The sequence below is a fragment of the Aricia agestis genome, chromosome 18 (assembly GCF_905147365.1).
Source record: "Aricia agestis chromosome 18, ilAriAges1.1, whole genome shotgun sequence".
Lineage (NCBI taxonomy): Eukaryota > Metazoa > Arthropoda > Insecta > Lepidoptera > Lycaenidae > Aricia > Aricia agestis.
Window position 1 is genome coordinate 12,005,325 of NC_056423.1, and position 26,977 is coordinate 12,032,301.

Sequence of the window (26,977 nt, forward strand, 5' to 3'; positions counted from 1 at the left end):
ACATGTCATGGAAAAAGCCGGCCATCCTTTAACAAGGAAAGAACTCAAAACTTTAATTGGTGAATATATACGCAGAAATGGAATAGTCACCCCTTTTAAAAATGATATTCCTGGGGATGACTGGTGCCAAGGTTTCATGAAAAGAAACAATTTGTCAACGAAGAAGCCCCAAAGCGTCGAGGTGGCCAGGAAAAACGCTTGTAACCCATTTACAATATATCATTATTATGACTTATTGGAATCAGTTGTGCGGGATTTAAATCTGACGGACAAACCAGAAAGGATATTTAACGTCGATGAAACGAGTTTTTGTAATGACCCCTCATCAAGCAAAATAATTGGTCAAAAAGGTTACCCCTCAACAAGGACAACAAGCGGCCCTGGGCGAGATAACACAACAGTGCTTCTGGGAGCCAACGCACGTGGTGATAAAATACCCCCGCTGATCGTCTTTAAGGGTAAAAGTCTTTGGAACGAATGGTTTTATAAAAATGAACATGTGCAAACGGCATATTCCGTCAGTACAAATGGATGGATGGAGACGACAATTTTTGAAAAATATATTAGAGACGTATTTATACCAGCCATAGGAAGTGAACGGCCAGTGCTTCTTGTATATGATGGCCACAAAACACATGTTGACCTGGGAGTTGTGGAATTGGCCGTTGATAACAATATCACAATTTTGAAGTTACCGCCTCATTCCTCACATGTGCTACAGCCGTTAGATGTAAGCACGATGAAGTCAATGAAAGTGCACTGGGAGGACACCCTCGTGAAGTGGCAGCGGCTCCACTCTGGTACAAAAATGCCAAAAAGTGAATTTTCAAGATTACTTACTGAAGTTTGGGACAATCTTAATCCAGCAATCATACAAAATGGTTTCAGAAAGTCAGGAATTTACCCTGTAGACAGATATGTGATTCCTAAAGATAAGTTTGATATGGTGGCGTTGTCAAAATGGGAAAAAATTCTTAAAGATGGATTAAAACTAGATGAAAACAATAATGAAGATCTAAATAGTGAGAAAAGACAATGTACAGGAATGGATCGAAAGCAAGTAACGCAGACCCCAGCCATTTTGAACGACAATCCCAATTCATATGCTGAAGACGTGCCTTCACTCTTGACCCTGGTTTTGAATCATATCAATGATCAACAGAACATGAATAATTTAAAACAAATTCAATTTAGAAAGGCCGAAAAATGTAAAAGGACAGGTAAATGTGATAATGTGACCACATCAAAAAATAAAATAGTGAAACCCCCTGACACTACTACGCTTGATACTCCACATAATAATTCTGCAAATAAAGATATGAATGCAGGCACCTCTTCAATTTCCATTCTAAATAATAAAATTTTAAACAAAGGGGATCCCGAATTCGTAAACATATCATTTGAAGAGTTGTTGCTAAAAACCATCTCTCGAAACAATCCATCGACAAATCCACGAAAAAAGGTACCGGGAGGTGCAGAAATACTCACTTATAAAGATTTTATTAATTCTATGAAGGAAGAAAAAGAAAAGAAAGAATTAGAAGCAAAAGGAAAAAAATTAGAAAGGGAAAGAAAGAAAGAAGAAAAAAAATTAGAAAAGGAAAGAAAGAAAGAAATGAAAGAGATACTAAAAAGGATAAAAATTGAAAATAAAGGTGAAACTAATAAGAAAAGTAATAAGAACAGGAAAGCGAATAATAGGAAAAGTAAAAATATTCGGATTCAGAAAAACAAGAAAATTATAATATATGAAAGTAACTCTGACACTGAAGACGATTCTTTATACAGTTTGAAAGATTCGTCAGATGAAGAAGATTCTACTGATTTTTTTCAGACCTTACTAAAGGAAAAAAATGAAGAGGAAGATAATATGTTTATAAATGGAAAAAATCTGAACTTATCACAGGGATCATCTAAATTGGTTGAAACCATTACAACCACTGAAAAGAATAGAGTATATCAGATAGAGGACATGTCGAAAAGCAATAATGAAAGAAATACTATAAAGAAATATAAAAGAAAATATACCCAAAAACAGAAAGACTTGAACGGAAAGCCAAGTATAGTATCTAGCAAGAGGACAAAAACTGCCGAAAAAGTGGAGGATAGCAACAATCTTTACAAGGATAACAATTTCCCCAGTACTTCAAAAGAAGAATCGAAACCGGTTTTATGCCAAAGTCCCAAAGAAGGTCAATTTGTCTTGGTCAAGTTTTCTACAGCCAAAGGTAAAAAGGATTACAAATACGTTTGTGTCATAGAAGGAATCAACGACGAAAGAATTGTTGTCAAAGGCTTAAAGTCCTTTAAAAAGAATAAAAAGATATTTCGCGTTGTAGAAAATGACATATCAATTATTGATCTGACCCAAATTGTTGCGTATCTTCCCACACCAATGTGTGACGATAGTGAAAAAGTGTTTGTTTTTCCTTTCGATGTTGCAATTGCTGAATTGTAAACAAGTAAGTGAGGACTATTTAGTGTTATGATGCGGATACGAAAAAAATTATAACTTTTTTGTTTTAAGTAAGCATTGAAAGAAGTAAGATTTTTTTATTTTCACAATTGATTTAACATTATTGTATTTTTAATTAAGAAAACCTGTTTTTGTTTTTCCTTTCGATGTTGTAATTGCTGAATTGTTAACAAGTACGTGAGGACTATTTTTGTTTTATGTAAGCATTGAAAGAACTTAGAGTTTTTATTTTCACAATTGATTTATTATTAAGACAACCTGAGAATTGTTTAAATGTTAGGTAGGTAGGTAGGTAAAATACACCTAAGATTATTGTCAATTTTAAAGTCTGAAATACTATTAAATACCCCACGCCATAATTAGAGAGAATGATATGTTACCAAAAGGAATGTGATATAGATATAATTAAAGATTTTTAATCTAAGTGAACTTACGAGGTTATTTTTTATACAAAAAGGACGCTCTCTTACAAACTGGCTAAAAAAGATAGCATTTTCTTCATAATTTAACCAATTTCTTAGAGACCGTCCTCATCCACAACATTATCGATTTATCGACATATAATATTAGGCTAATCCCAACACTATCATAATGGTAAAAAGCTACAATAGCCCCGTTTTTTTAAAAAAACTATTTTGAAAGGAAAGTATGCCCTCTTACGTTGTTTTAGAGTTCAAATCATTTTGTAGTTTCCCTTGGTACTTCAAATTCTGTCGGGTATATATTTATATCTGTACCCTGTGAATCCAATACACTGTATCTTAAGATACAGTGTATTGAATTAACAACGTTTATTGGACTTCTTTCAGCCTGTTTTAACTTACTAATATCACAGTTTTTCTAGTCAGTATGAAAAGTACTGAGATATTATTATATGAATTACACTGTATTTACTCAAAACTTAAGGTCTAAAACGGCAAAACAAGGTATTCAAAGATGCAGTGTATTGCTGAAATAATTTCGACGCGTCCCAAGATACAGTGTTTTGTCATAACGGTTAGCAAGAGCCTCGCGTGACTCGAACGCGCCAATCAGAGCAGTGGCGGGAGTCAAGCTTAATCATTATTGGTTTATCGAGTGGGTTTTGACTGTGGTGCGTAATATTTGTTTATTTACAAATTGAAAGCCGTGTAATGCGCTTGCAGTTTTTTGTTCTTGAAGTTATAAGTGAGGTTATGTGATTATTAGTTCTCAATATGAGTAGTAATCGTAACAAGTTGTTGATTAAGTTATCTCAAAACAGTGTACAACATTATAATAACTCTAATTGCGCTACAATGGTGTCTAATATAAACCGTGATCTGGAAACAAACACGAACCGGCCTACTTGCATACCTTATGACCATATCAAACCTAAGTAAGTAACCCTGAGTACTTTCCGAGTTTTTTTGAAGATACAGAACATAGAAACTACACAGAATTAAAAACTGTCGATGTCGTTGGGTCATCATCGATTACGCATAGCTTTAAAATTACAGAACATATTCCGATTGACCTAAACGACGATATTGAATTACCAGTAAATAATGATTTTGTCACAGTAACAACGAAGGCTGTTATAGAGCAACAACCACATTGTAACGAAGTTACATTCATCCCCACTACTGAAACTAAAAAAAGGAAACCAAATGTAATGGATAACATTAATTATGACGAGATCACACCAATAACCGAATATAACTCTTCACTATCAATGAAACGTAAAATGACAAGTAATGAAGAGCCAGTTGATATAGAAAATCAGGAACAGGTAGAAATTTTACAACCTAGAAAATTAAAAAGACTGCGAAATCCGAAAGATATTCTAGAAAATCAGAAACAGAAGCATCCCATGAGACCATCTTGCAGTAACTGTAAGAAGTCATGTAGTGAACACATAAATGATTTGAAGAGAGAAGAAATATATAAACAGTTTTGGAACATGGATCGGCAAAGGCGTCGTGATTTTATATCTAGACAGGTGGAAAAAACAACAACTGCGATCAAAACTGCTGGTTCAAATTCTAGAAGGCATAAAAAAAAATAAAAATAAAAAATAAAAATTGTTTTATTTCTGAATAAATTTGAATCAAATATTTTCAGAATGTTGAACTACATGTTGCCTACCACCGGTTCGGGAACTAACCCGGCGAGAAGAACCGGCGTAAGAAACTCGCACGGGGCCACTTTTTAGTAAAAAAGTGGAAAATTTGTCTTTTAAAAAAATAAAATTTACAATGTAAATAACTTAATCTATACAATATGAATACACAATTGTAAGTCACATATAATAAATGTAGAAGCAGCCTTGCAAGCAGCCATCCTACTCCCAAGATGTGCTATCGTTTAGGAAATCTTTGACCGTATAGTAGGCTTTGGCACACAAACGTTCTTTAATTACTTTTTTAAATTTATTAATTGATAGATTTTGAACGTTTTCCGGGATTTTATTGTAAAGGCGTATACATTGACCTTTAAAAGATTTACTTATTTTGCTAAGTCTGATCACTGGTATTTCCAGCTTGTGCCTATTTCTAGTGTTTCTACCGTGACTATCACTTTTAGTTTTAAATTTAGTTAAATTCTTTCTAACATACAATACATTATCCAAAATGTATTGAGAAGCAACAGTTAGAATACCAATTTCTTTAAACTTTTCTCTCAGAGATTCAAAAGCTGACATTTTATAAATTGAGCGTATAGCTCGCTTCTGCAGCACAAAAATTGTATTGATGTCGGCAGCGTTTCCCCATAAAAGGATACCATAAGACATTCTACTGTGAAAATAACTAAAATAAACTAGTCTTGCCGTGTCTTCATCAGAAATTTCCCTAATTTTTCTGACTGCATATGCTGCAGAACTGAGCTTACCTGCAAGATTAGCAATATGAGGACCCCACTGTAATTTACTATCTAATGTAATGCCTAAGAATACAGTGGAGTCCACCAAATTCATTTTCTCATCATTTAATAGTAAATTGGTTTGAACTTGCCTAACATTGGGCAAAGTAAATTTTAAACATTTGGTTTTCTTAGAGTTTAAAAGTAAGTTATTAACATTAAACCAATGTACTATTTTTGAGAGAGCACTATTTACCTCGTCGTAATTTGACTGCCGTCGCTTCACTTTAAAAATAAGTGAAGTGTCATCAGCAAAAAGTACTATCTCATTATCCTTAACTAGATAAGGTAAGTCATTAATGTAGATGAGAAAAAGAAATGGTCCTAAAATGGATCCCTGTGGTACACCTAATTCTATTTTGGTCCCATTGGATCTTTTACTATTAACTTCAACCCTTTGAGTCCTATTTTTGAGGTAAGAAGTCAAAAGGCTGAGTGCTGAGTCCCTTATGCCATAGTGGTGCAATTTTTTGACTAAAGTAGCATGCTCGACACAGTCAAATGCCTTAGAGAGGTCACAAAAAATACCTAAGGCATCCTGTGACTCCTCCCAAGCTTCAAATATGCTACAAAGAAGACCTATACCAGCATCCGTTGTGGAACGACCCTTAGTAAAACCGTATTGGTTATTGTGTAATAAATTATTTAAATTAAAATGTAACAGTAATTGCTGTAAAATTATTTTTTCAAATATTTTACTAAGAGTCGGTAAAATCGAAATAGGCCGGTAATTAGTCGGATCTGATTTAATTCCCGCTTTAAATAAAGGTACGACCTTACTGTGCTTCATTAAGTCAGGAAAAACACCACTCTTAATGCAGTCATTGAAAATTATTGCCAGATGAGGAGCTATGATGTCAATTATCGATTTAATAATTTTTGTAGACATGCCCCAGAGATCAGTAGTATTTTTAATATTCAACAATTTAAAGGTATCAATAATATCTCTAGGGCTAATTTCCCTAAACTTGAAATTGACATCACATTCCTTTACATTGTCTCTGAGTAGCTTTTCAGCAGCTTCTGGTGAGGAATTTAGATTTTTTGTAGTTGAGACCGGAATGTCAGCAAAAAACTTTTCAAAAACCGTCGCAACTTCGAGATTATTTGTAATCTTTTTATTTTCAAAGTATAATTCAAAATCAGTGTTACGACAGGTGACGTTTCCAGTCTCACCAGATATAACCTTCCATGTAGTTTTGATTTTATTTTTAGAATTTTTAATTTTATTTTTGATATATAGAGCCTTAGCAGCTTTACAAACTTTTCTGAAGGTTTTAGAATAATTTTTAACATATGCTTTAAATGATTCACTACTGTTGCTACACCTCTCATCATATAATTCATATAATCTTTGCCTACTTATTTTAATTCCTTTAGTTGCCCATTCAATAAATCTGGTTTTTTTATTATCGTTTCTAACTGTTTTAGAAGTAAATACTGTATTAAATTGTGTTCTTATTACCTTAAACAAATTATTAAAAGCTTCATCTGAGCTATTTGATCTACCCAATGACTGAATATTTGAATTTAATTTACTTCTAAATTGCTCAATACGTTTTGTAGTCACAGGAACAAACACAAGATTATCCTTTACGTTATTATCGCAATTGACATTAAATGATGCTAACTGTCCACAGTGATCAGAGCTTAACTTATTAATTATTTCTTTTTTATCGGGAATGAGATTTGTAAATATGTTATCAATACAAGTAGCTGTGGTCTCACAGACTCTTGTAGGTTCATGAAACAAATTGCAAAGGTTATATGATTTAAATAAAGATGTGAATCTAACAGTTGTGGAATTTAAATCCAATAAATTAATATTAAAGTCTCCACATATAATAACCCTTTTGTTAGATGCACATATTTTTGACAGTATTTGTTCCATAGTTTGTTCAAAGGTATCAAATAACCCTGAAGGAGGCCTGTATACACCTACAATAATAAGATGACTTAGCTCTATGCAAGCTACTTCAATTGTTCGTTCAATAGAGAGACTCACAATATCTTTACGTTCCTTAAATTTTAAATTATTTCTAATTAATATTAAAGAGCCGCCTCTAATGGCATTTTCTCTACTGAACGAACTAGCTATCTGGTGGTTATTGAAATTGAAAGTGAGTTCATATTGTCTGAACCAGTGTTCAGATATACAAATAATATCAATGTTAAATTCCTTTAAAAATAACTCAATTTCAAGTTCTTTACCTACCATACCTTGTAAATTTTGATGCACCAGATTAATCAAATTACATTTATTCTTACTTAATATATTTGAGTCTAACAAATTATTGGTAGGATTTTCAATACTAAATTTATTTCCGCAAGAGATGTCCTCCATTGTCTTATTATCTAATTTAAATAAATATTTGGAACATATTCCAATTCGTTAATATTATGACTAGTATAACTCTGCTCAATAGAAGCAGTAGTCTCTGAAGCCAAACACTTGGCTTGTTTAAAATCTAAAAAGTTAAATAGCAACCTGGCTATTTGTCTTTTATAAAAATTAGATAAGAAGTACTTATCTCTTGTCATGGTGGATAACTTAAAATCTAAATTATTAATGTCTACAACCTGACATTGCTTATGTGAGTCATTTAAAATGATACAATTATTATTTACAGCAGTATACATTAGGCTGTTCAGTTGATACCTAGAATAGTTTTCTTTATTATATCTCTTTGGCAACATTTGTATATAGGGAAAAGTAAACAAGATAACATTATTAATATTTTCAATAATAAATAATTTATCTAGAAATTCGGTCATTTGTTTTTTGTTTAATTTTCCCTTCCTCCCAACTAAAACTATTAATGTTGTATTCGGACAATAAGTCATAGCCAAAGCCCTGCACATTATTTCACTATAAGTAGCTCCAGGCATACAGAAATTGGAAAATGATTGTCCAATACACATCCTATTTAAATAAATACCTAAGTCCTTACCTAATTCATCACTGAACAAAGCAATTTGTGGGCATTCAGTATGTACCTTCTGCCTGGAACATATATCAGTTATACTATTCAAAACAGAATGATTTACTTTGTCTGAGGAACCGTTGACTCTCAATAAAGAGTAAACCCGTTCCTCATTATAACGAGTCACTTCAAGTAAATCATTCATCGCTGATATATGCCTCTGCGTTTCTTGTTGTGACAAAGCATATTTTCTGTTTAAATTATCCAAAGAGTCAAGAAGTATCGAAATTTCTTGCTGTAGGTTACATACATCAGCCTCATAGTTACATTTTATTTGCTCTATGTCAAAATTACACTTTAGTAAGTTATTATTCAAGAGTTTGTTTTCATTTATAACTTTTGATAAATTATTTAAACATTTTTTATTTTTCTTTGAAAGTTTACAATAATTTTTAATACACTTTTTGATTTTAATATATTTCTTTAATTTCCTCTTACTATTCAATGTACATATTGGTAAGGTATCATCACTAGTTAAATCAATTGTAGAAATGTTTTGACAAGATTTAGTGTTAGAAGCAGAGTTGCTTTTATCACAAATAAGCTCATTATATAAGATTTGGGTTTGGGTGGAATTTTGAGCATGAATTTGTTCTTCTAGTTTTAAGATGTAGTCTTCGGCATTACTCAGCTTGATTTTGAGGTTAGCCGAGGTCTTGAGAAAGTCTTCATATTCCTCTCTGCATTGGTCAAAGCCGTCAACAATATTCTGTAACTCAATGTTTTTCTTAAGAATGTCCTCGTAGTCAAGACTTAACTTATTGAGTTCTAATTTTAGATCCTGATTTTTTTGTATTACTGATTCTATTTCTTTTTCGTTATCATCTCTTTCCCTTAACAGCATTTGGCATTGTTCTTTATATTGCTTTAATTCTATGAGGGTTACTCGAAGTTGCTCCTCGGTGCGACGGGCCACGGCCGAGCGAGTCATCATTTTACTATCCATCCCCGAGCACTGAAATGAGTTATAATATAATATGTTAGGGCTTAACCGGCTTTATTGTAAATAGTGTAAATCACCTTTTACTTTCAATGCAAAAGCCAGCCTCAATATTTCAGTTTAACTCATGTACAGTCAATTTTAGAGGGAAAAGGTTAGCAAAAGATTTGAAAGGCAAGATTTAAGATTAATAATAAAGAATAAGCAAAGAACAAAGTATGGAAGACAGTATAGACAGATTAAATAGTAGTTATTAAACCTGAATATAACTGTACAAATCAAGGTTTGAAACTTTATTTTTAAATATAATTGAGGATGTCCTTTTGCTTGTATAATGTATGTATAGTAATATTAGTTTTGGTTTTGTCTGGGCTTGTTGTTTTTATCTACAACTTCGCTTCCACTAGTCAAGCCAAGAGAGAAATAAACTATGCCAAGTGTGATTTTGGACGTAGCTCACGGGTGTGAGCGGTGTAAAGTGGATTTGTAGTTGTTGAAATTGTAAAAGGTGACTAATTGCTATGAAAATTAAAAGCAATACTCCCCGGGATTAGGCAGTCCTCGAGAATAATCCAGCTCCAATTTGAACTCGTCCAGACGTTGACAGTTGCACTTGGCTTGAACTTTAGTTTCCAAAATTACACAGTTTTAAACAAATACTGCTAAGGGTTGAAGAGTTGCAATAGTTTCTAACACTTTGATTTTTATTTTTAGTGATTTACAGTACAAAATATATCTTAAAACTTATTTAATATTATTAAAATAGTCGGGAGGTGACAAATGTACGTGTAGTTACAAATGTTGCCATAACACATTAATCTGGATGCTTGATGAAAGAAAAGTATGTAAGCGCTTTTTCTTAAGTACGTTAGGCTATTCAAATGACGAAGTTGTTCAAGCAGTCTTAAAAGCTAATTATATGACAAGAAATGTACATCCAAAAGTAGGGGCAGCACCAGATCCTCGAGCGCATCATCCACCTTCGACTGCATTTTCCAGTGATTACCAACAGGAGATAAAAAAATTCATCCTAAAATATAAACCCATTCATTCACATTATAACATTCAACATGCCCCTAATCGCCGTTATCTTCCAATAGGAATTACTTTTTCCTCGATTTATAATGATTTTAAAACTTACTGTCAGGAAAATTCTATGAAAACGTGCAGTTGGACCCATTTCCATAAGGTGATTAAAGAAATGAACATTTCTACTGCAGAGCCAGTACATGACATATGCACCAAATGTAAAAATCATAAAACGGCGCATAAGTCAATGCCACTTCCTTGTAATTGTGTGGAATGGATTGATTTGGGTCAGCATTTAAAAAACAAAAGGAATTCGCGAAGAGATTACAAACTGGTGGAGGAAAAGTGTGAAAACAGTGGAAGTAAGGACTCAGTTTATACAGTTGATATGCAGAAAGCTATTCAAATGCCCCTATTGACAACAAAAGAGTTTTATTTCTCTCGCAAACTCGTACTTTTTAACGAATCTTTCGTTCCGCCAGGAAAAAATAAGACTGCCGTATGTATTCTTTGGCATGAGGGTGAAAGTGGCAGAAGAGCATATAATGTGGCTACGACTTATATATTTTTTCTGAAAAATTATTGTCGTGATCAAAAACATGTTTACTTTTTCCTTGATAACTGTAACGCTCAAAACAAGAATAAGGTTCTAATATCAGCCTTGGTACGGTTAATAAACGATAAAACAACAGATATTGAAACAGTGACATTAGAATATTTTGAAAGTGGTCACACATTTATGGCAGCTGACACTGTGCATGCGGCTATTACCAAAAAATTTAAAATGACTGGAGAAATTTATGATTTCTACGACTTTGTACACAACATAAAGACTTCGCGAAAAAATATGGAAGTAGCTATACTAACTCACAAAGACATGATAATGTTTTCAAATGACTCGAAGCTATCATATCCAAAAGGGTATAATATTCATAACCTGAAAGTCATAGAATTTAGAAGGGGGCATCTTTCTATTTTTGCTAAGAATGATTATGATGGAGATTTTAAAGAAATACATTTTCTGAAAAGAAAAGAAGCGCAAAAAATATCTAATGAAATTTCAATTGGCAAGGCCGATCTATTTAAATCATTAGCAAGAGAAAGTGAAGCCAGGGGTGTTAGTGACATTAAGAAAAAAGAATTACTAGAGCTTTGTAAATCTATGCCTCCGACAAGGTCAATATTCTATAAAAATCTCGTTGTTTCGTCTGAGCCTGACCTCGACGATTACAACGATGAACCAAATACTTAATGTCGTGTTCACAGAGTCATCATTTATTACGATTATATAGTATATATTACGTTTAAGCCTTAAATTTTGTTTTCAAAGTTCCTATTAAGCTAAGTTGAGTTTTTTGTTTTCAAAGTTCCTATTAATCTAAGTTGAGTTTTTTGTTTTCTGAAACTTACTTTGTTTTGTTTTGAGATTTTTTAGTATTTTCTAATTCTTTTGAAAACCCGTAAGACTGATTATTACTGATAAGAGTTATATGACATTGTTTAGATAATTTAAATAATTACTGTAAAAGTATAATTTCATTTATAACAAGTTTGTTATTTTTGTTAAGTTGAATTACTTAATTTGTTTTATAGTTATAATATGAAAATATTATACGATTAAAAATAAATACTTGTTTGTTTTTAGTTTTATACCCATCACTTACAATACTTTTTATAATTACCTGTCTGCTATAATGAATCTCTTACCAAGTCAATACCATGTAACTATGAGATACAGTGTTTTGCTTTATAATTTTTTACGTTCGCATTCTTATGCTTATTACGACAAAACAAGTTTTCTATGATAAATCAATATATTTGATGTAAATGCATATATAAAACATACTTGGCTCGATAGCTGATTTAAATACCTTTAAATTGATATCAAACACTTAATATTTACTAACCAACGATTTAGGTAATCATTCAAAAACTTAAAAAAAAAACATTGGCTTCTTTTTCTCAAAATCAGGTTTTGGCAGTTACAGTGTATTGGATCCACAGGGTACATCTCCTCCATATAAATATGGGAAGATGATAGTTACAATAGCCCCGTTTACGGGGCTAATGTAACTTTTACCGGATTTTAGGATAAAAGTGAACTTTTGGATGAATGTTTTCGTTATTTGCTACTATATTTAGTTAAAAATAAATAACGGATACTTATCAAATTAGGCCACCTAAATAATTTTCTTGTAAATTATTCACTGACTAGTGGAAGACAATTCAAAGTTGCCAGTTGTATTTTTTTAGTTACAATAGCCCCGGGTCACCTTACTAACAGTATGCAAATCTCAAATGTCAAATGACTCTCTCTCTGACTGATGATGACTCACTAATGACTGTCAATCGGCAAGTGATCAATAAAAAGCTACGAGTGATCTTCTAAACTTTTGTTTTTTTAACCGACTTCCAAAAAACGAGGAGGAAGCAGTGAGTGAACCGACATACAGACGCATTTTCAGCACATCTTTCAATTTGTCTTTCCATAAGCCCAAAAAAAGATCAATGTCCTTCATGCAATAAATACTTATCAGCAGATGCAAACCAGAAAAAAGAGATGGAGCTTGAATATTTAATGCACATTATAAGGAAAAATGAATGTAACGAAGCTAAAGATTCAGATAAACAAAGATCTCTGACAGACCCTTCATTTCAAACAGCTACCTTTGATTTACAGAGTGTCTTACAGTTGCCATTCTCTTCCGTCTCACAGTTCTACTATAATAGAGAGCTATGCGTCTACAATCTGACTTTTTACGAAGGTGATGGTAAAAATGCCTATTGCTATGTATGGAACGAATTAAATGGTAATCGAGGCAGTGATGAGATAGTAATACTACTATCAACAGTATACAAGTATACACTTAGATACCTCCAGAGTCCAGACATTAAAAGAAGAGATTACACACCTATCATTGTTTTCAGACACTTGTAGTGGCCAAAACACAAACCAGCAAGTTGCTGCAGCCCTCTTGTATGCAGTGCAAAATATCCATTTGACTGTTATTGAGCAAAAATTTTTGGAATCCGGTCATTCACACATGGAGTGTGACTCGATGCACTCCAGCATCGAAAATGCGCGAAATGGGCCTATATTATGATGAACGATTGGCTTAATGTATTCAAAGCTGCGCGTTCAAATCGTGGGAAAATTTAAGATAAAAGGGAAAATTTAAAATAAAGATAAGAAACCACCCTAGTGATGGAGCTTAAATATAAAGACGTGTGGGACTTACAGGCGTTGGCCGCAAGGCCCGCAAGTACACTAAAAATTAAAAATTCGGACGAAAACGGCGAAAAAGTAAATTGGCTTAAAATAAAGTGCCTAAAATTTGAAAAAGCCCATCCAAATGCAATTTTCTATCGGTATGACCACTCTTCAGAATATAAAAAATTGATATAATACAGCAGCGTAGCCGTCGAAACCGCATTACACAGAATGTTGAACTAAAACAGGCCGTTCTGCCTATCTCTATGCAGAAAAAAATTACCTTGTAAAACTGTGCCGAAGTGGGCTTATCCCTGACGAGTTACATGACTGGTATAAGGGGGATATTAGATTATCATATTTATTGGATCCGAGATCATTGAGTCAATTATATTGTATAATGTAATATAGACATATGATTCATAATCATTTCTTCCTTGATCATAGATTTTTGACATTTGCTGAGAGATTGGATCCAATACGGTCATAGAAATAGGTGTTGCCAGTTATTTAATATAAAAAAGAGTTTTTAATTTCTTGTTCGTTAATATGTTTCAAATAATGTAATGTAATTATTTTTCTAATCATAATATACTTGGATAATCTTGCTGAATTAACAAAAAACAAGCCATATTAAAAATTATGATGTCTTTTGACAAATCGAATTCTCTGAGATCTAGTAACCCTGACGTCAACACCTGTCAGCGTTAGCGCTCTCCATTGGCTATTGAAACCACATATGACGTAAAATAGGATCAATAAAATATGATAATGTAATATGCAGATATGATCAAATGATCATATATATTGTATCCTATATATGATCATAGAAAGAATAAGAACTTACCGGTCAATGGCAGTTTAAGAGAAAATGATATTTTCGAACTAGAAGATGAAAATGATGACTTTTAAAAATAATTACAGTTGCCCTAATTACCTAATAATTCGTTTTATGTCTAATTCATGGTTTGACCAACATCTAAACTTTCGCTCTATGAGAGATTTATGTTTTTTTATTTGTATGCAAAGCAAAAATTTAATAAAAGGACTTTTAATTTTCTTACAGATTTTTTATTTAAGAATGACAGTTCATTATCTGACTAATATAAGCAGAAATTCAAAAGAGGTAAAACTCATTAAAACATCATTTTTTTAAATATACAAATCTACCAACTATAATTCTAAAAAATCAAAGCAGTTACAACAGCAACCTAAAAATCTAAAAACAAAATCAAACTTAATAGGATTGCATTTAAGAACTATGAGCAAAATGCAATATATTGCAAAAAATAATTAATATCTCTTATTACTCCATATTAGTTTTTTGCATTTAATGAATTTTACCTCTAAACCGACGATATGACCTTCAAGAATATTTTATCGAAATTGCTATTTGCTTTCACCTCAACAACTATTCTGGAAACTTCTGATATAGAACGTTTAAAGACTGCAGTGGAACATACGAGTAGAACTACACAAGTTCTCAAACCTATACACTACGCTGCACATATGCTGAACCCTAAAGCTGGAGGCCATGAACTCACTGAGAGTCAAGATTCAGAAGCAATGGAATTTATTCACAACCTGGCGAACTTTTTAAGTTTGGATTTTCTAGTACAGGGGTCACCAAATGGCTGACCGCTGTAGGCATCCGGACCGCCGACCCATTGCGTGCGGACCGAGCATGTTCGAAGATGATCTTCGTTCATCTTAGGACTTCAACATCTCCAGGATTTAAAATCAATATACTAAGCTTGCACCAATATTTCACTCCAAACTTCAGAGAGATTAATTTTTATCTCATCTCATTGATATCTAAACCTTTGTAATTTTCGTAATTACCGTTTAATTTATTTTTTTTTAATAAAATGTGTGGACCGCGAAGGTCATTTCAATTTCATGTCTTAAAACGGACCCCAAGCGAAACTAATTGGTGATCCCTGGTCTAGTCGGTCTAGCTCAATATAGAGAGAGAGATGGTATATGGGGAAAAGAATTTACGTGGAAAGCTGCAGAGACTGTGGATGCTGTATTGTGGTGGAAAGGAATTTGTGGAGCCTCGCCATTAAGTGAAGTTGCACTCCGTATCCTGACAGCACCATGCATATCAGCTGCTACCGAACGGTCGTTTAGCATACATGGTTCCATACACAGTGCAAAACGAAATCGCCTTACAACAGAAAGAGCAGCTCAAATCACATCTTTGGCGTACAATTGGAATTTAAAACAAAATAATGATCGATCCAAAAATATCCAATGTTAATAGTTGGGGAGGGGAAGAGGGGATTTCGGGAGCAGCTCGAGCGTGTCAGATTAAGCTTGTGTTGGCTTCCAACATGTGTCTAGTTATCAGGGTATAGAAATCAGATTTTTCACGTGGTGGGTTATTTTTTTTTTAATATTGAAATGTATTGGATCTGTCAGATTAGGATAGGGATTGTTTAGTATACCCCAAAGAAGCTTCCATATAAAGCACTGACGATTCAAAGGTTAAGTAAGCCTGTAGAGACATTTTAAAATATAAAAAATAAAGTTTCATATTTTCCTAACTAAGCTTCGCAGGTATTTTATTTTGCACTATACTAAGTGATTTAGTCCTTGTCTAAAATATATTTATAACTGACATAAATAAGCAATTTCCTAAATATATTTTCTTTTTCAAAACTTTGAAATGGCTGCAGTTTCTGAACCCACCGCTAAAATAAAAAAACGCTCTTATTATTTTTTTATCAGCTTTACCTAATGTACAAAACCTACTAGGTCTCCATGACGCTCGAGTGACTACAAAAATAGCACCCTCCCCTCCTCTACTATAATGATCAATCTATAAATACCGAAATAAATGATTCTTTAAGCGATAATTATGAAAGTGATGAATTTAACTTGATTCAAGTCAATATGCCTGATGATTGCCAACCATCAACATCGAGATCAACTAACCAAGAACTAGAATTTGTAGATGCATATATTATGAACCTGAGTGATGATGATGATAACTGAAGATATCTGTATTGTATTAATTGATTTTTTACTTGATATTCACCAAAATAATAACAATACTACGATGACTGTAAATATCGACTTATATTTACAAGACCTAAAACTATATTTCTATAATTACTTTAGATTCAAATGATTCCAATTATCAACTGTGATTTAAGAAGACTGTGATTATTTATGACTGTTATTATTTGATTAAATGTTACATGTAGAAAAACTTACACTATATTTTATTTTAAGGTTATATCTCGCTTATTTTTTTACAAAACGAAGTTATTATTTTTTCTGCGGACATTTATTTGGGCGTAAACTCATTTATGTCCAATATGCCAAGTTTATGCCCATTTTGCCCATATTTGTTTTTGCCCTCGACCCATCTCTAGTTAGGACAATGCAGGCTGATCACCTGATTGTCTGACAAGTAAGATGATCCATGCGTCGGATGGGCATGTAAAAAGTCGGTCCTGCGCCTGATATCTCGCCCGTGTCGGTCGTCCGTTCCACTGGGTTACGAGAGTGAAGGAATAGAGAGTGCTCATGTGTACTGCGCACACACTCGGGCACTATAAAATCACTCCTGCGTAAAAGGCCTGGTTTCAATGAAACCGGCCACCGTCACCGAAACCGGTGTGGGATTTATTATTATCAGTACATAATATGTGACATACCCTCTGCTGCACCGGTTTCTGCCGCCTCGCATCGGCCAACTTCCGTTTCCGCTCCGCCTCCAGCGCCTCCCGCTCCTGATGGAGCCGCGCCCGCTGCACCGCCACCGCGTCGAGTCGCGCCTGAGCCACCGCCATCGCCCGCTCCGACGACGCCTCCGCGGCGGCCGCTGAGTAGATAAATACAGGGTAAGTTCAGAGTAAAATATACAAACTTAGTGTCTAAGCACACCATGCCGAAGTTCCGCGACGGAAGTTCGGCATGATTACGTCAGCAATGTCAAATGTATAAGGCGACGTAATTTCTGCATGGTGTGATGATGACACTCATTGACTTCGTGTTACTTAACAACGCAATCTGCTGGAATAGCTTTAGCTGTTGTTGTGTCATTAAAGCAATTAGTTGCTCACAAAATAGTATTATTATTCGCCAATAGATGTCAGGAAGAGTCATATTTTTCAGTTTATCGATTATAAAATAGATTCCTAGCTAGATCGATTTATCGCCCCTGAAACCTATATACTAAATTTCATGAAAATCGTTGGAGCCGATTCCGAGATTCCAAATTATATATATACATATATACAAGAATTGCTCGTTTAAAGATATAAGATAAGATTGCAGGCGGAATCATGCCGAGCTTTCGCCGCGGAACTTCGGCATGTTGTGTTTAGACACTTAAGTATACATTATAATATTTTAAAACAATCATTATAAAAATACAACTACTTAATAAATAAATGAATAAATAAACACTATAAGAACACAGTCATGAACCTGAGTGGATTCCATTTCGACGGTTTGAGCATTACCTACCAATTTACCTCTAAATGCGCCTTGTTTATTTAGCATTATTGTCTTTTTTTCTTTTTTGTTTTTTATTTTCTTTTTTTTTTGTGAATTTGTTGTTCTTTTGTGCTTTTTGTCTTACCCAGTTACCTTCATAGTATTTGTCTGTATTCTGTATTATTGTTCTAAAAAAAATCTTGATTGTTTGTATTGTCTCGTATTTTTCCTTTTATTTTAAATGTAGGTAGTTTGTGTAATGTTTAAATTTCCGTTGAATAAACGTTTATTTATTTTATTTATTTATATAAGTAAAAAATTACATCTAAATCGGAGGTCGGAGGCTGCGGGCAAGGCAATCCAGGCAGTTCAGAGTTGTATAATACAGGGCAAGTCTTAATACAGGGTTACTACTTACTTCGGACTCAGGGTGAGGACATAGGGTAAGTGAGAACATAGAGTAAGTAAGGATATAGTAGAGTAAGTGAGAACATGAGCAAGTGAGAACATGAGCAAGTGAGAACATGAGCAAGTGAGAACATAGAGTAAGTGAGGAATAAGGGTATAAAATAAATAAGTAAAATATCTTTTTATTCAAAATAGGTATCATGAATACGCTTTTTGAAGGTCAGAAGAACGTATAATCTACGGTGCCGGATTTATTCCTAACACGGCGAGAAGAACCGGCGTAAGAAATTTGCACGGGCCTTTTCTCTTTTACTAAAAAGATGGAAAATTACAATTAAGGTAAGTGAGAACATAGGGTAAGTTCGTGCACAGGGTAAGTTAGAAGTCTATTAACCGTCACGCATGTCTTCTTAGGACGCATGGACACTGGTTCAGCATGTGTATTGTGTACTCACCGCCGGGGTCGGGGTCCCGCGTCAGCGCGTCCGCGAGCCGCGCCGCCTCCTCGCGCTCCCGCCGCTGGTACTCCTCCAACTGCTCGCGGAGGGCCTGGTTCTCCTGCTCCTGTGAACCCAGGTTAGGGTGCGTTCAGTATTACCATACATGGACTTCCAGACACAAAACTGCTTGCACATTCAGACCTACACGGTCCCTACACATATGCGTAAGTTTTTTGTAAAATTGGAGCGTACAATAATTATACCTCTATATACTTGGGCAAACTGTGCAGTGTGCAGGGCTCTTATTATGCGTGACTTTATACATGACCCAGTATGCTAGCTAGTGCTTATGACGTCTGAATCCGACGCCATATTAACAAATGTGTCGTATTTGTAGAATATGATACATATTTGCATGAACGACGTAAACGCCCATAACATGTACGTCGTGCGTGCACCGCGAGCGTTCATATACGTCCGCAACGTGCACGTGGTGCGTGCGTGTACGTACCGCCAGCGTGTAGAGAGTGAACTCACCATGTCGTACTGCTTGTTCTCGAGCTGCATGAGCTGCGAGATGATCTCCTGCTCGCGCAGCTCGTACTCCGACCTCAGGTCCACCTGCTGCGTCTGCTCCTGCTGTTGCCGGACCTTCTCCCAGTCCTGGACATTGTCATGACATTTTAAGTTATTAAGGGCCTGTTTCACCACTTCCTGATAAGTGACGAATAGGCTTTCCGCCAATTAACTTGACATATCAAGTATGGAGAATCTGTCAATAAAGTTGTGAATAGCTTATTCGGCACTTTATCAGAAAGTGGTGAGACAGGTCCTTAATATTTAAACCGTAGACAACTAAGTTAATTTTTTTGCTTATCGAGTGACTTTACAAAACAGAATAAAAACCCTAATTTTTTCATGTTCGATGAGATTTTATGCTACCATAGTCCGTAGGCCACATTTTCTCTTACAAAAAAAAAAAAAGAGTGTGTCCATCTGTTACCCCATTACGCTTAAACGGCTTAACCGGTTTAGATTAAAATTGGTACTGGGATACTTTAAAAGACATATTTTTATATTTTTTAAATTTTATGCCCCGATTCGCCGTATGGAATATGTGAAATTCATTTAGGTACTCTGTAAACCAGAGACAGAGCGGCAGATATCTGTACCTCCCACTCTCACTTAAGAGTCTGTCTCTTACCTGTTCGGCCCGTATTCTCTGCATCTCCAAGGTGAGGGAGGTGTCGGCTACTCGCTGTCTCTCTTGCAGCAAGCCGGCTAGAGACTTCGCCCGCTCGGTGTAATGCTGCACCGCCGCCATCTGTTTATACATAATCTAATATATAAAAATAAGTCGGGTTGTCCTTCCTGACGCTATAACTCCAGAACGCACGAACCGATTTCCACGGTTTTGCATTCGTTGGAAAGGTCTCGGGCTCCGTGAGGTTTATAGAAAAAAAATCAGAAAAACTTCAAGAGAAAAGCAGGAAAACAGGGAAAATCATTTTATAGCAAAACTATGTTTGCCGGGACAGCTAGTATATTTTTATATTAGTTTTAAGGTGAGACCGCACTAAGCGTAACTACCCTGCAGGGAAGCGATGCGACACTTTAACCGTGACGCGTCGCGCCTTCATTAAATATTTTAGTCAACGAGGTGAACGAGGACTCGTTGATTACAGAACCCTAAAGGGGGTGACAGACGTGCGAGTAAGAGACTTATGGCTCGATGATCTTAATCGCCTGTATGTCAGCAAAGAGCCGCGAGCCGCGAACCTGGGGGCATGGTAGTCCAGTGTAAGCGGTTCTCGTGTGTCAGCGACGCGAGCCGAGTAAGTTCGCGAACTTAAAACCCGCGTACTTTAAGTTCGTACGTCTGTCAGGCACTTTAAACGGAAATTTAACCAGCAGATTTTTTGTATTATATAGTAGTAGATTAAGTAATATAATTTAACAGTAATATTGTCCTACAAATAGAATAATAATAGAACAATAATATTTAATCCTTTCTATCTCTGTTAGCTACCACTTCTGAGAATGTTCGCAGAGGAAATTGTTGTTTGTCTTATCATAATGAAGCTACTCACGAAAAACTAGCTTGATAGTAATCAAGTCAAAAAAATGTTCTAGGGAACTCGTACTATACTGTGTGTTAGTGTAAACACCGTTATCCTTGAAACCATCAAATGAGCCCGTCAAAATGAACAACTTTTTCTATGAGAACAATGCTGGGAACTCAAAAAAAAATGCCGTCTTCATGGCCATACGGATGCTCGGATCGGCAATATGTATGGGTATGAAGACGGCATTTTTTTTGAGTTCACAGCATTGTTCTCATAGAAAAAGTTGTTCATTTTGACGGGCACGCTTGATGGTTACAAGGATAACAGTGATTAAACTAACATCTTGTACATTTGGCAGTAAACAATAAACAAACAATCTTGTATATGTTTGACACGTATGAAAAAAAAAGTATTGTAATGGCGGTTACTTATAACAAAAACATACCTTGCTGCTTCTATCTACCGTGGGCTCGCCAGGCTTGGCAGGTTTCACAGTTGTCAGCACCGGGGGACTTAGATCAGCCCAGTTTGGGTAATCAATGTCATCTGAAATTGTTTAATTAACATTACTAGAGATCGCCCAATGGTCGAAATTCGACCTTAGTTTCAACGACATTAGGACCGAGTATGAGGGGGGAGACTCACCGAATTTGAAGGGGGGAGACTCACAAAGCACGAGGGAGGGGGGAGTCACCGAATCTGAGCCGGAGAGACTCACCGAATTTGAGTGGGAGAGACTCATAAAGCATGAGGGGGGACTCATTGAGCGCAAGGGGAGACAGTCAGCATGTGGGGGGAGGTGGGAGGGGCTTACCGAGCATGTGGGCGTCCAGGTCGTGGTGCTGCGGCGGTCGCGCGCGGGGATTCGTGGTGAGCGCCGGATATTTCAGCAGCCAATCCTCGTACCCGCGCAGCAGCCCGACCGGCTCGTGCGCGTACTGCACACGGACGTCCCACTGGAACAAAAATGTCACATCCATAATCATAATAATCATAATCATTAATCATGGTATGGGTTGTTACAGTTGTTGTTACAGTGCGGCATATTTTGCTATGACAATAGCGTGCAAAATTGAAACATATTTTTTTGTAATGCATACTATTTGTTGCATTTTGTAATGCATACTATTTCATTAAAAAAAAACTAGGCCTTTACATTCGTTGTGGATGATTTATACAGTATTTTCAGAGCAAAGTAACCACTCCTCAAATACTGTAAGTGCCTGGGACAAGATTTTTAAATGTCCGTATGGTTGCCCAAGCGCATACGGCATTCTCGCATCATAGTCGGCCTAGTCCAGAGGAAAGAACTAGTCAATACGTCTGGGACCAACTATGTGCGGGTTTCCTCACGATGTTTTCCTTCACCGTACGAGCGTCCGTATTATGTACTCGAGATCAGAAAATGTCTCATAGGTACACGCCTCCACCCGGGTTCGAACCTGCACCCTCTAAGAGTGCGTACCAAAGGTCTACCCATTAGGCCACGGACGTTCTTGTGTGTGTGTGTGTGTTTCATAACGCATACTGTTATAGTTACTTTAACATTATAAATGGCCGAAAAGGAAGATATTCCGACCGAGCGAGGCTCGGCTCGGAAAGTCGGTACCGCCACAGTACAAAAATGTCGCTGTTCATCTGTCACTCTGTCTGTAACCTCTCCTCAAAACAACTGAACCAATTTCGGTGAAAGGTATGGATATACTTTGAGTCCCCGGAAAGGACATAGGATATCTCATAAAAGTGTATGGATTCCGCGACAGGAATTTCAAGAACATTTAGGGCTTGTTTCACCACTTCCTGGTAAGTGCCGAATAGGCTATCCACCAATTAATTAGACAGATAGAGTATGGAGAATCTGTCAAAAAAGTTGTGGATAGCCCAGGGCACTTTATCAGGAAGTGGTGAAACAGGCCCTTAGTATTTTATAACAATGAAATAACCCAGTTGATAAATGAAAATAATTTTCATAATAGCTTGCAGTATAGCAATCTCTACACAAATTATTATAGGTGCATCCAATGACAATCTCTTTGTAAACTGTAATCAAACAAGCGTAATTTCTGAGTTGTGTGTTTGTGTGAGTGAATTTCGGCCGCGTAAATATATTTTCATACAAATCATGACTGACAAAATTACGCTCGTGTGAATCAAACAGGACTTTTGTATGAAACTGCTGAATTTCTGCCAGCCGAAATTCTGCGACTCACAACCCACAAATTACGATCGTTTGGTTTCACCCTAATGCTTTACCCTGAGCAGTATAGTCTTCAGTAGGTGCAGCTTTTTCCCCGGAATGAGCGCTGTGCTATGCCAGTCCAGCATCACAATTAGATCCATGCTAGCACGTTGAGCCCACACCACCTGTGACTCCGGGGGCAGGTTTTGTTCCAGCACATTTGCAGATTGACTGGAACATAGAAAAGGCATTTATTTAACGACAAGATGACGCTTGCGACTCCCTTGGGTCAAAATTCGTTTTAAATCGCGAAGGGAACCATACATTTTTCGGGATGAAAAGTGTCTCTGTACCAAATTTCAGCAAATATGGTTTGGTGGTTTTAGCGACGAAGATGTGACAGAAAAATGCGAAAGTGTGTCTGTCTGACACACTTTCGCATTTTTCTTTGGTCTATTTGAGTAAGTATGTCTGTTATTTTGGTTTTTTCTCTTATAGTAGTGTTTCTGATTGTGTCTTGTCTCTTTATACCTAGCATACAGAGCTAGGGAGAGCCCTAGCTCTCTGGCATTGTTCCAGCTTTTCTGTGTTGTTTGGTAAGAGACCAGGTTTCACAACCATAATTATGTATGTGGGTTAGGAGGGGTGTAAATTGTATAAATGTTATTTGAATGGTAATAAGGAAAATTCTACTCACTGTAGCATACTTTAAAGTAAATTATGATGGGTTATAGGACAAGACGTCGGCCGGCCATAAGATGGGAAGACAAAATCAAGCTAACTGCAGCTGGACCCTACTGGACAAAAGTAGCACAGGAAAAAAAATACTGGAAAGAGCAGGAGGCCCTAGCCAAGAGGCACACCAAATAAAGAGGTTATATATAACTAGCGACCCGCCCCTGCGTCGCAAATTATTAAAATCGATAGCCTATGATCCTTCATCCTACTTCTTATCAAATAACATAAAAATTGCCATTTCAAATAATTTCCCCCTTTTTTTCCCTATTAGTCTTAGTGTGATAAAATAATATAGCCTATAGCCTTCCTCGATAAATTGACTATCTAACACTGAAAGAATCACCAAAATTCGTTGCGTAGTTTTAAAGATTAAAGGGAACAAAGGGACATGAGGGAAAAAAGCGAACTTGTTTTATAATATGATATAATTATGTACAACTATTTATTTTATTGAATGACTAAATAAGTATGTCACCATGGCAATGTCCATCGCTATCCCGTCACATAACCTGCTATGTCAGTTGTCAGTCGCTAGTTGTAATAATTTACTATTATTTATTCAACAAATGCACTTATCAATATAAATAGTTAATGTTGTCCGATTCTCAGCCCTAGTCGATATGCTTGCTAAGATTCACGAAAATCGGTCGAGATGTTTCAGAGGAGCTCAACCACGCACCCCGTGACACGAACATTTTATATATTAGACAAGAAAACTCTTATACTTACTACTGTAAAAAAGGCAAAAAATATATATATAATGAAGGGTCCTACCCAGGAGAAATCCTCTCCTCAGGCACACTGATACAGGTAGAATGGTTGATGTGTGAGTCCTGGTAATCCTTCAAGGGCCTCGCGTCAAGTATCATAACCTTAAGCTTTCCACTCTTCAGTATGGAGTACAGTTGCTCACTGGTTATCATGACCTCGTCGGGTCCTGAAAACCATCAAATATGATTGTAGTCTTTTATAGAGCAGTCTACAAAAAGTTACACTGATATTGGCAACTGAGGCCACCCAAATATAAAAATTACATAGTTGTGAAGAGTTAGGTGTGGTATTGAAGTTGTGCAAATGCAACACTTTTAGTCCGCGCAACTTTTTTGAGAATCTTTTTAGAGGAGAAAATATGTGGATATTAAATAATAATACATATTGTTATTACGTCAATAAATGAGTATTTATAAACATTTAATATCTTGATTGTGGATTCTTTGAATTCTATTGTTATCATGGTCGCATGCGACCGCTTGGGGATGGCGGGAATACTTGTGCTTTAAGCTGAATCAATATTAAAATATGTCGGCTTTTTTATTTTCTTTCTTTTAAAAAAAAGTTTAACTGATTTTCCTTAAACCTTTTTCAGTTCTGAAATATGTAATTATGCATTACATTCTTCTAGTCCTATCTTAATATTAGTGATAGTGGTAGGTTTTCAGGCAAAACGGGATTTTGATCAGCTCCATTGCTCCAAATTCATCTCAACATAAATTCCTGGGTGAAATTAATTACTGTAAAATTAGGACCGCCAAGATTCAGGCTTCGCCTAGTTTGGGGGTCCACAGGACAATCATTTAAATTGTAAAAAGTACTTAATTATATTATATCTTAACAAAGTGCTAAGGCTATTAAGTTGAGACTTGATGTGTTTTAATTAAGTTTATTTTTAAATTAATTTTGCATGAATTTCTAATTGTAACCCTGTTTTAATATACTGTATTATAATTGTGGTGGGTAATAATTTTTTATTATTATTATTATTAAAGACAATTATTTAATTAATACTTTGTTGCTTGTTTACCATGCAATATGTTTACTCTATTTCATGGTAAACAAGCAATTACACTCGAACTAACATAGTGTATTTATGATTCAACTTAATAAGATTAAACAGATTATTATGTAAGAAATTAGTCTCCATACCTGGCAGTTCACTAACGGGGGTGATTTCCATTGCCTTTTTTCTTTCCTCTTCAATCTTTTGTTTAACAATCTCGTTTTCTTGTATGTCATTCAGACGTCTAGCTTTCTGTTCCATCTCATATCTGTAACATGCAATTAAACTTCCTTATAGGCCACACACAACTTTTAGGTGGCTCTTGTCTTTTGTTTAAATTTTAGGCAATAAAATGTTTGGTTTTATTGACTAAATTTTACTATGTAACTTATATATTTACATGATGTCTTCTATCAATTTTATTTAGTATAGAGTAAGCTAGTCTACATCTTGATATTAATTTTAATATTTAAAACATTAGTTTTAAATATATACTTAAGATGTCAAACACTGTGTAATCATAATTACACAGTGATAATTATACATTTTAATATGTATAGTATAAAAGTATCAAATATATTTCCGTTGTCTGGTACCCGTAACACAAGTCCATCAAGTACTTACCACAGGGCCAGACTGACGTAGTGTTAAGCGTCCATAGATATTATTATTATATTAATTACCTGCCAATCAAGCTACTTTTCAACTTCTCAGCTGCATCCATAGCTTTATTTGGATTTTTGGCTCCAATCATGCTGGTGAAGTATGGTTTATCCTTCTGGTACTCCTTGTCCTTAGTTATATACGTGACGACACGTAAATACTTCATGTACTGGACGTAGGAGAGCTCCTCATCACCTTTGTCATGCGCCTCGTCTGCCGACTCCAAAAGTTTCTGGGCAGTTTTGCATAACCTAAAAAATAAATCATATTAGACCTCCAAATTGATGTGTTTTTCATACAAACTTTACAACTAAAATACGTACGCGGTGGCTCTTTTCGATTTCAGGTCTTGTACAGTGTATAATTTGTCCAAGTCTTCGATGCATTTTCCTAAATACAACCGCTTAAGCGTCATTTTGGATTTTTCACATTCAATTTCTGAGTTGAATTATATTTTCCTCAGGGCACTAGAACTTAGAAATTACATTAGATTGTTAAATTCAGATAGCTGTGATTTCTTCAAAAGAAAAATTACGAATTGTAAATAATTGGAAACGTCAGAGTTGTCATTTTTTTTTTATTATGGCACTTCGGCTATATAACCATGGCCAGTGACAAGTATTATAAGAGGCGGGAAAATAGTATTGTTATTTGTTGCATACAATTTTCAGCATCGTTTCTTTATATCGTCAGGTCAAAAGTCTAGTCAAAGTCGAAGTAAAAAGTCTAGTCAA

The 26,977-nt window shown here is 35.4% G+C and overlaps 1 protein-coding gene across 1 annotated transcript in view; it reads right to left on the bottom strand.

The window, feature by feature from the left end:
* LOC121735891 (ubiquitin carboxyl-terminal hydrolase 8) overlaps positions 1-26,768 on the bottom strand; it is a 60,472-nt gene extending 33,704 nt beyond the window's left edge. The window contains exons 1-11 of the mRNA XM_042126877.1: positions 26,567-26,768; positions 26,264-26,494; positions 25,727-25,848; positions 24,578-24,740; positions 23,140-23,296; positions 21,701-21,842; positions 21,332-21,432; positions 20,025-20,144; positions 19,358-19,483; positions 18,836-18,944; positions 17,189-17,355 (exon numbers count right to left, since the gene is read on the bottom strand). Coding sequence (XP_041982811.1) covers positions 17,189-17,355; positions 18,836-18,944; positions 19,358-19,483; positions 20,025-20,144; positions 21,332-21,432; positions 21,701-21,842; positions 23,140-23,296; positions 24,578-24,740; positions 25,727-25,848; positions 26,264-26,494; positions 26,567-26,658 — 1,530 coding nt within the window. The 5' untranslated portion in view covers positions 26,659-26,768. The remainder of the gene's footprint in view (positions 1-17,188; positions 17,356-18,835; positions 18,945-19,357; positions 19,484-20,024; positions 20,145-21,331; positions 21,433-21,700; positions 21,843-23,139; positions 23,297-24,577; positions 24,741-25,726; positions 25,849-26,263; positions 26,495-26,566) is intronic.
* Positions 26,769-26,977: the final 209 nt, after the last annotated feature.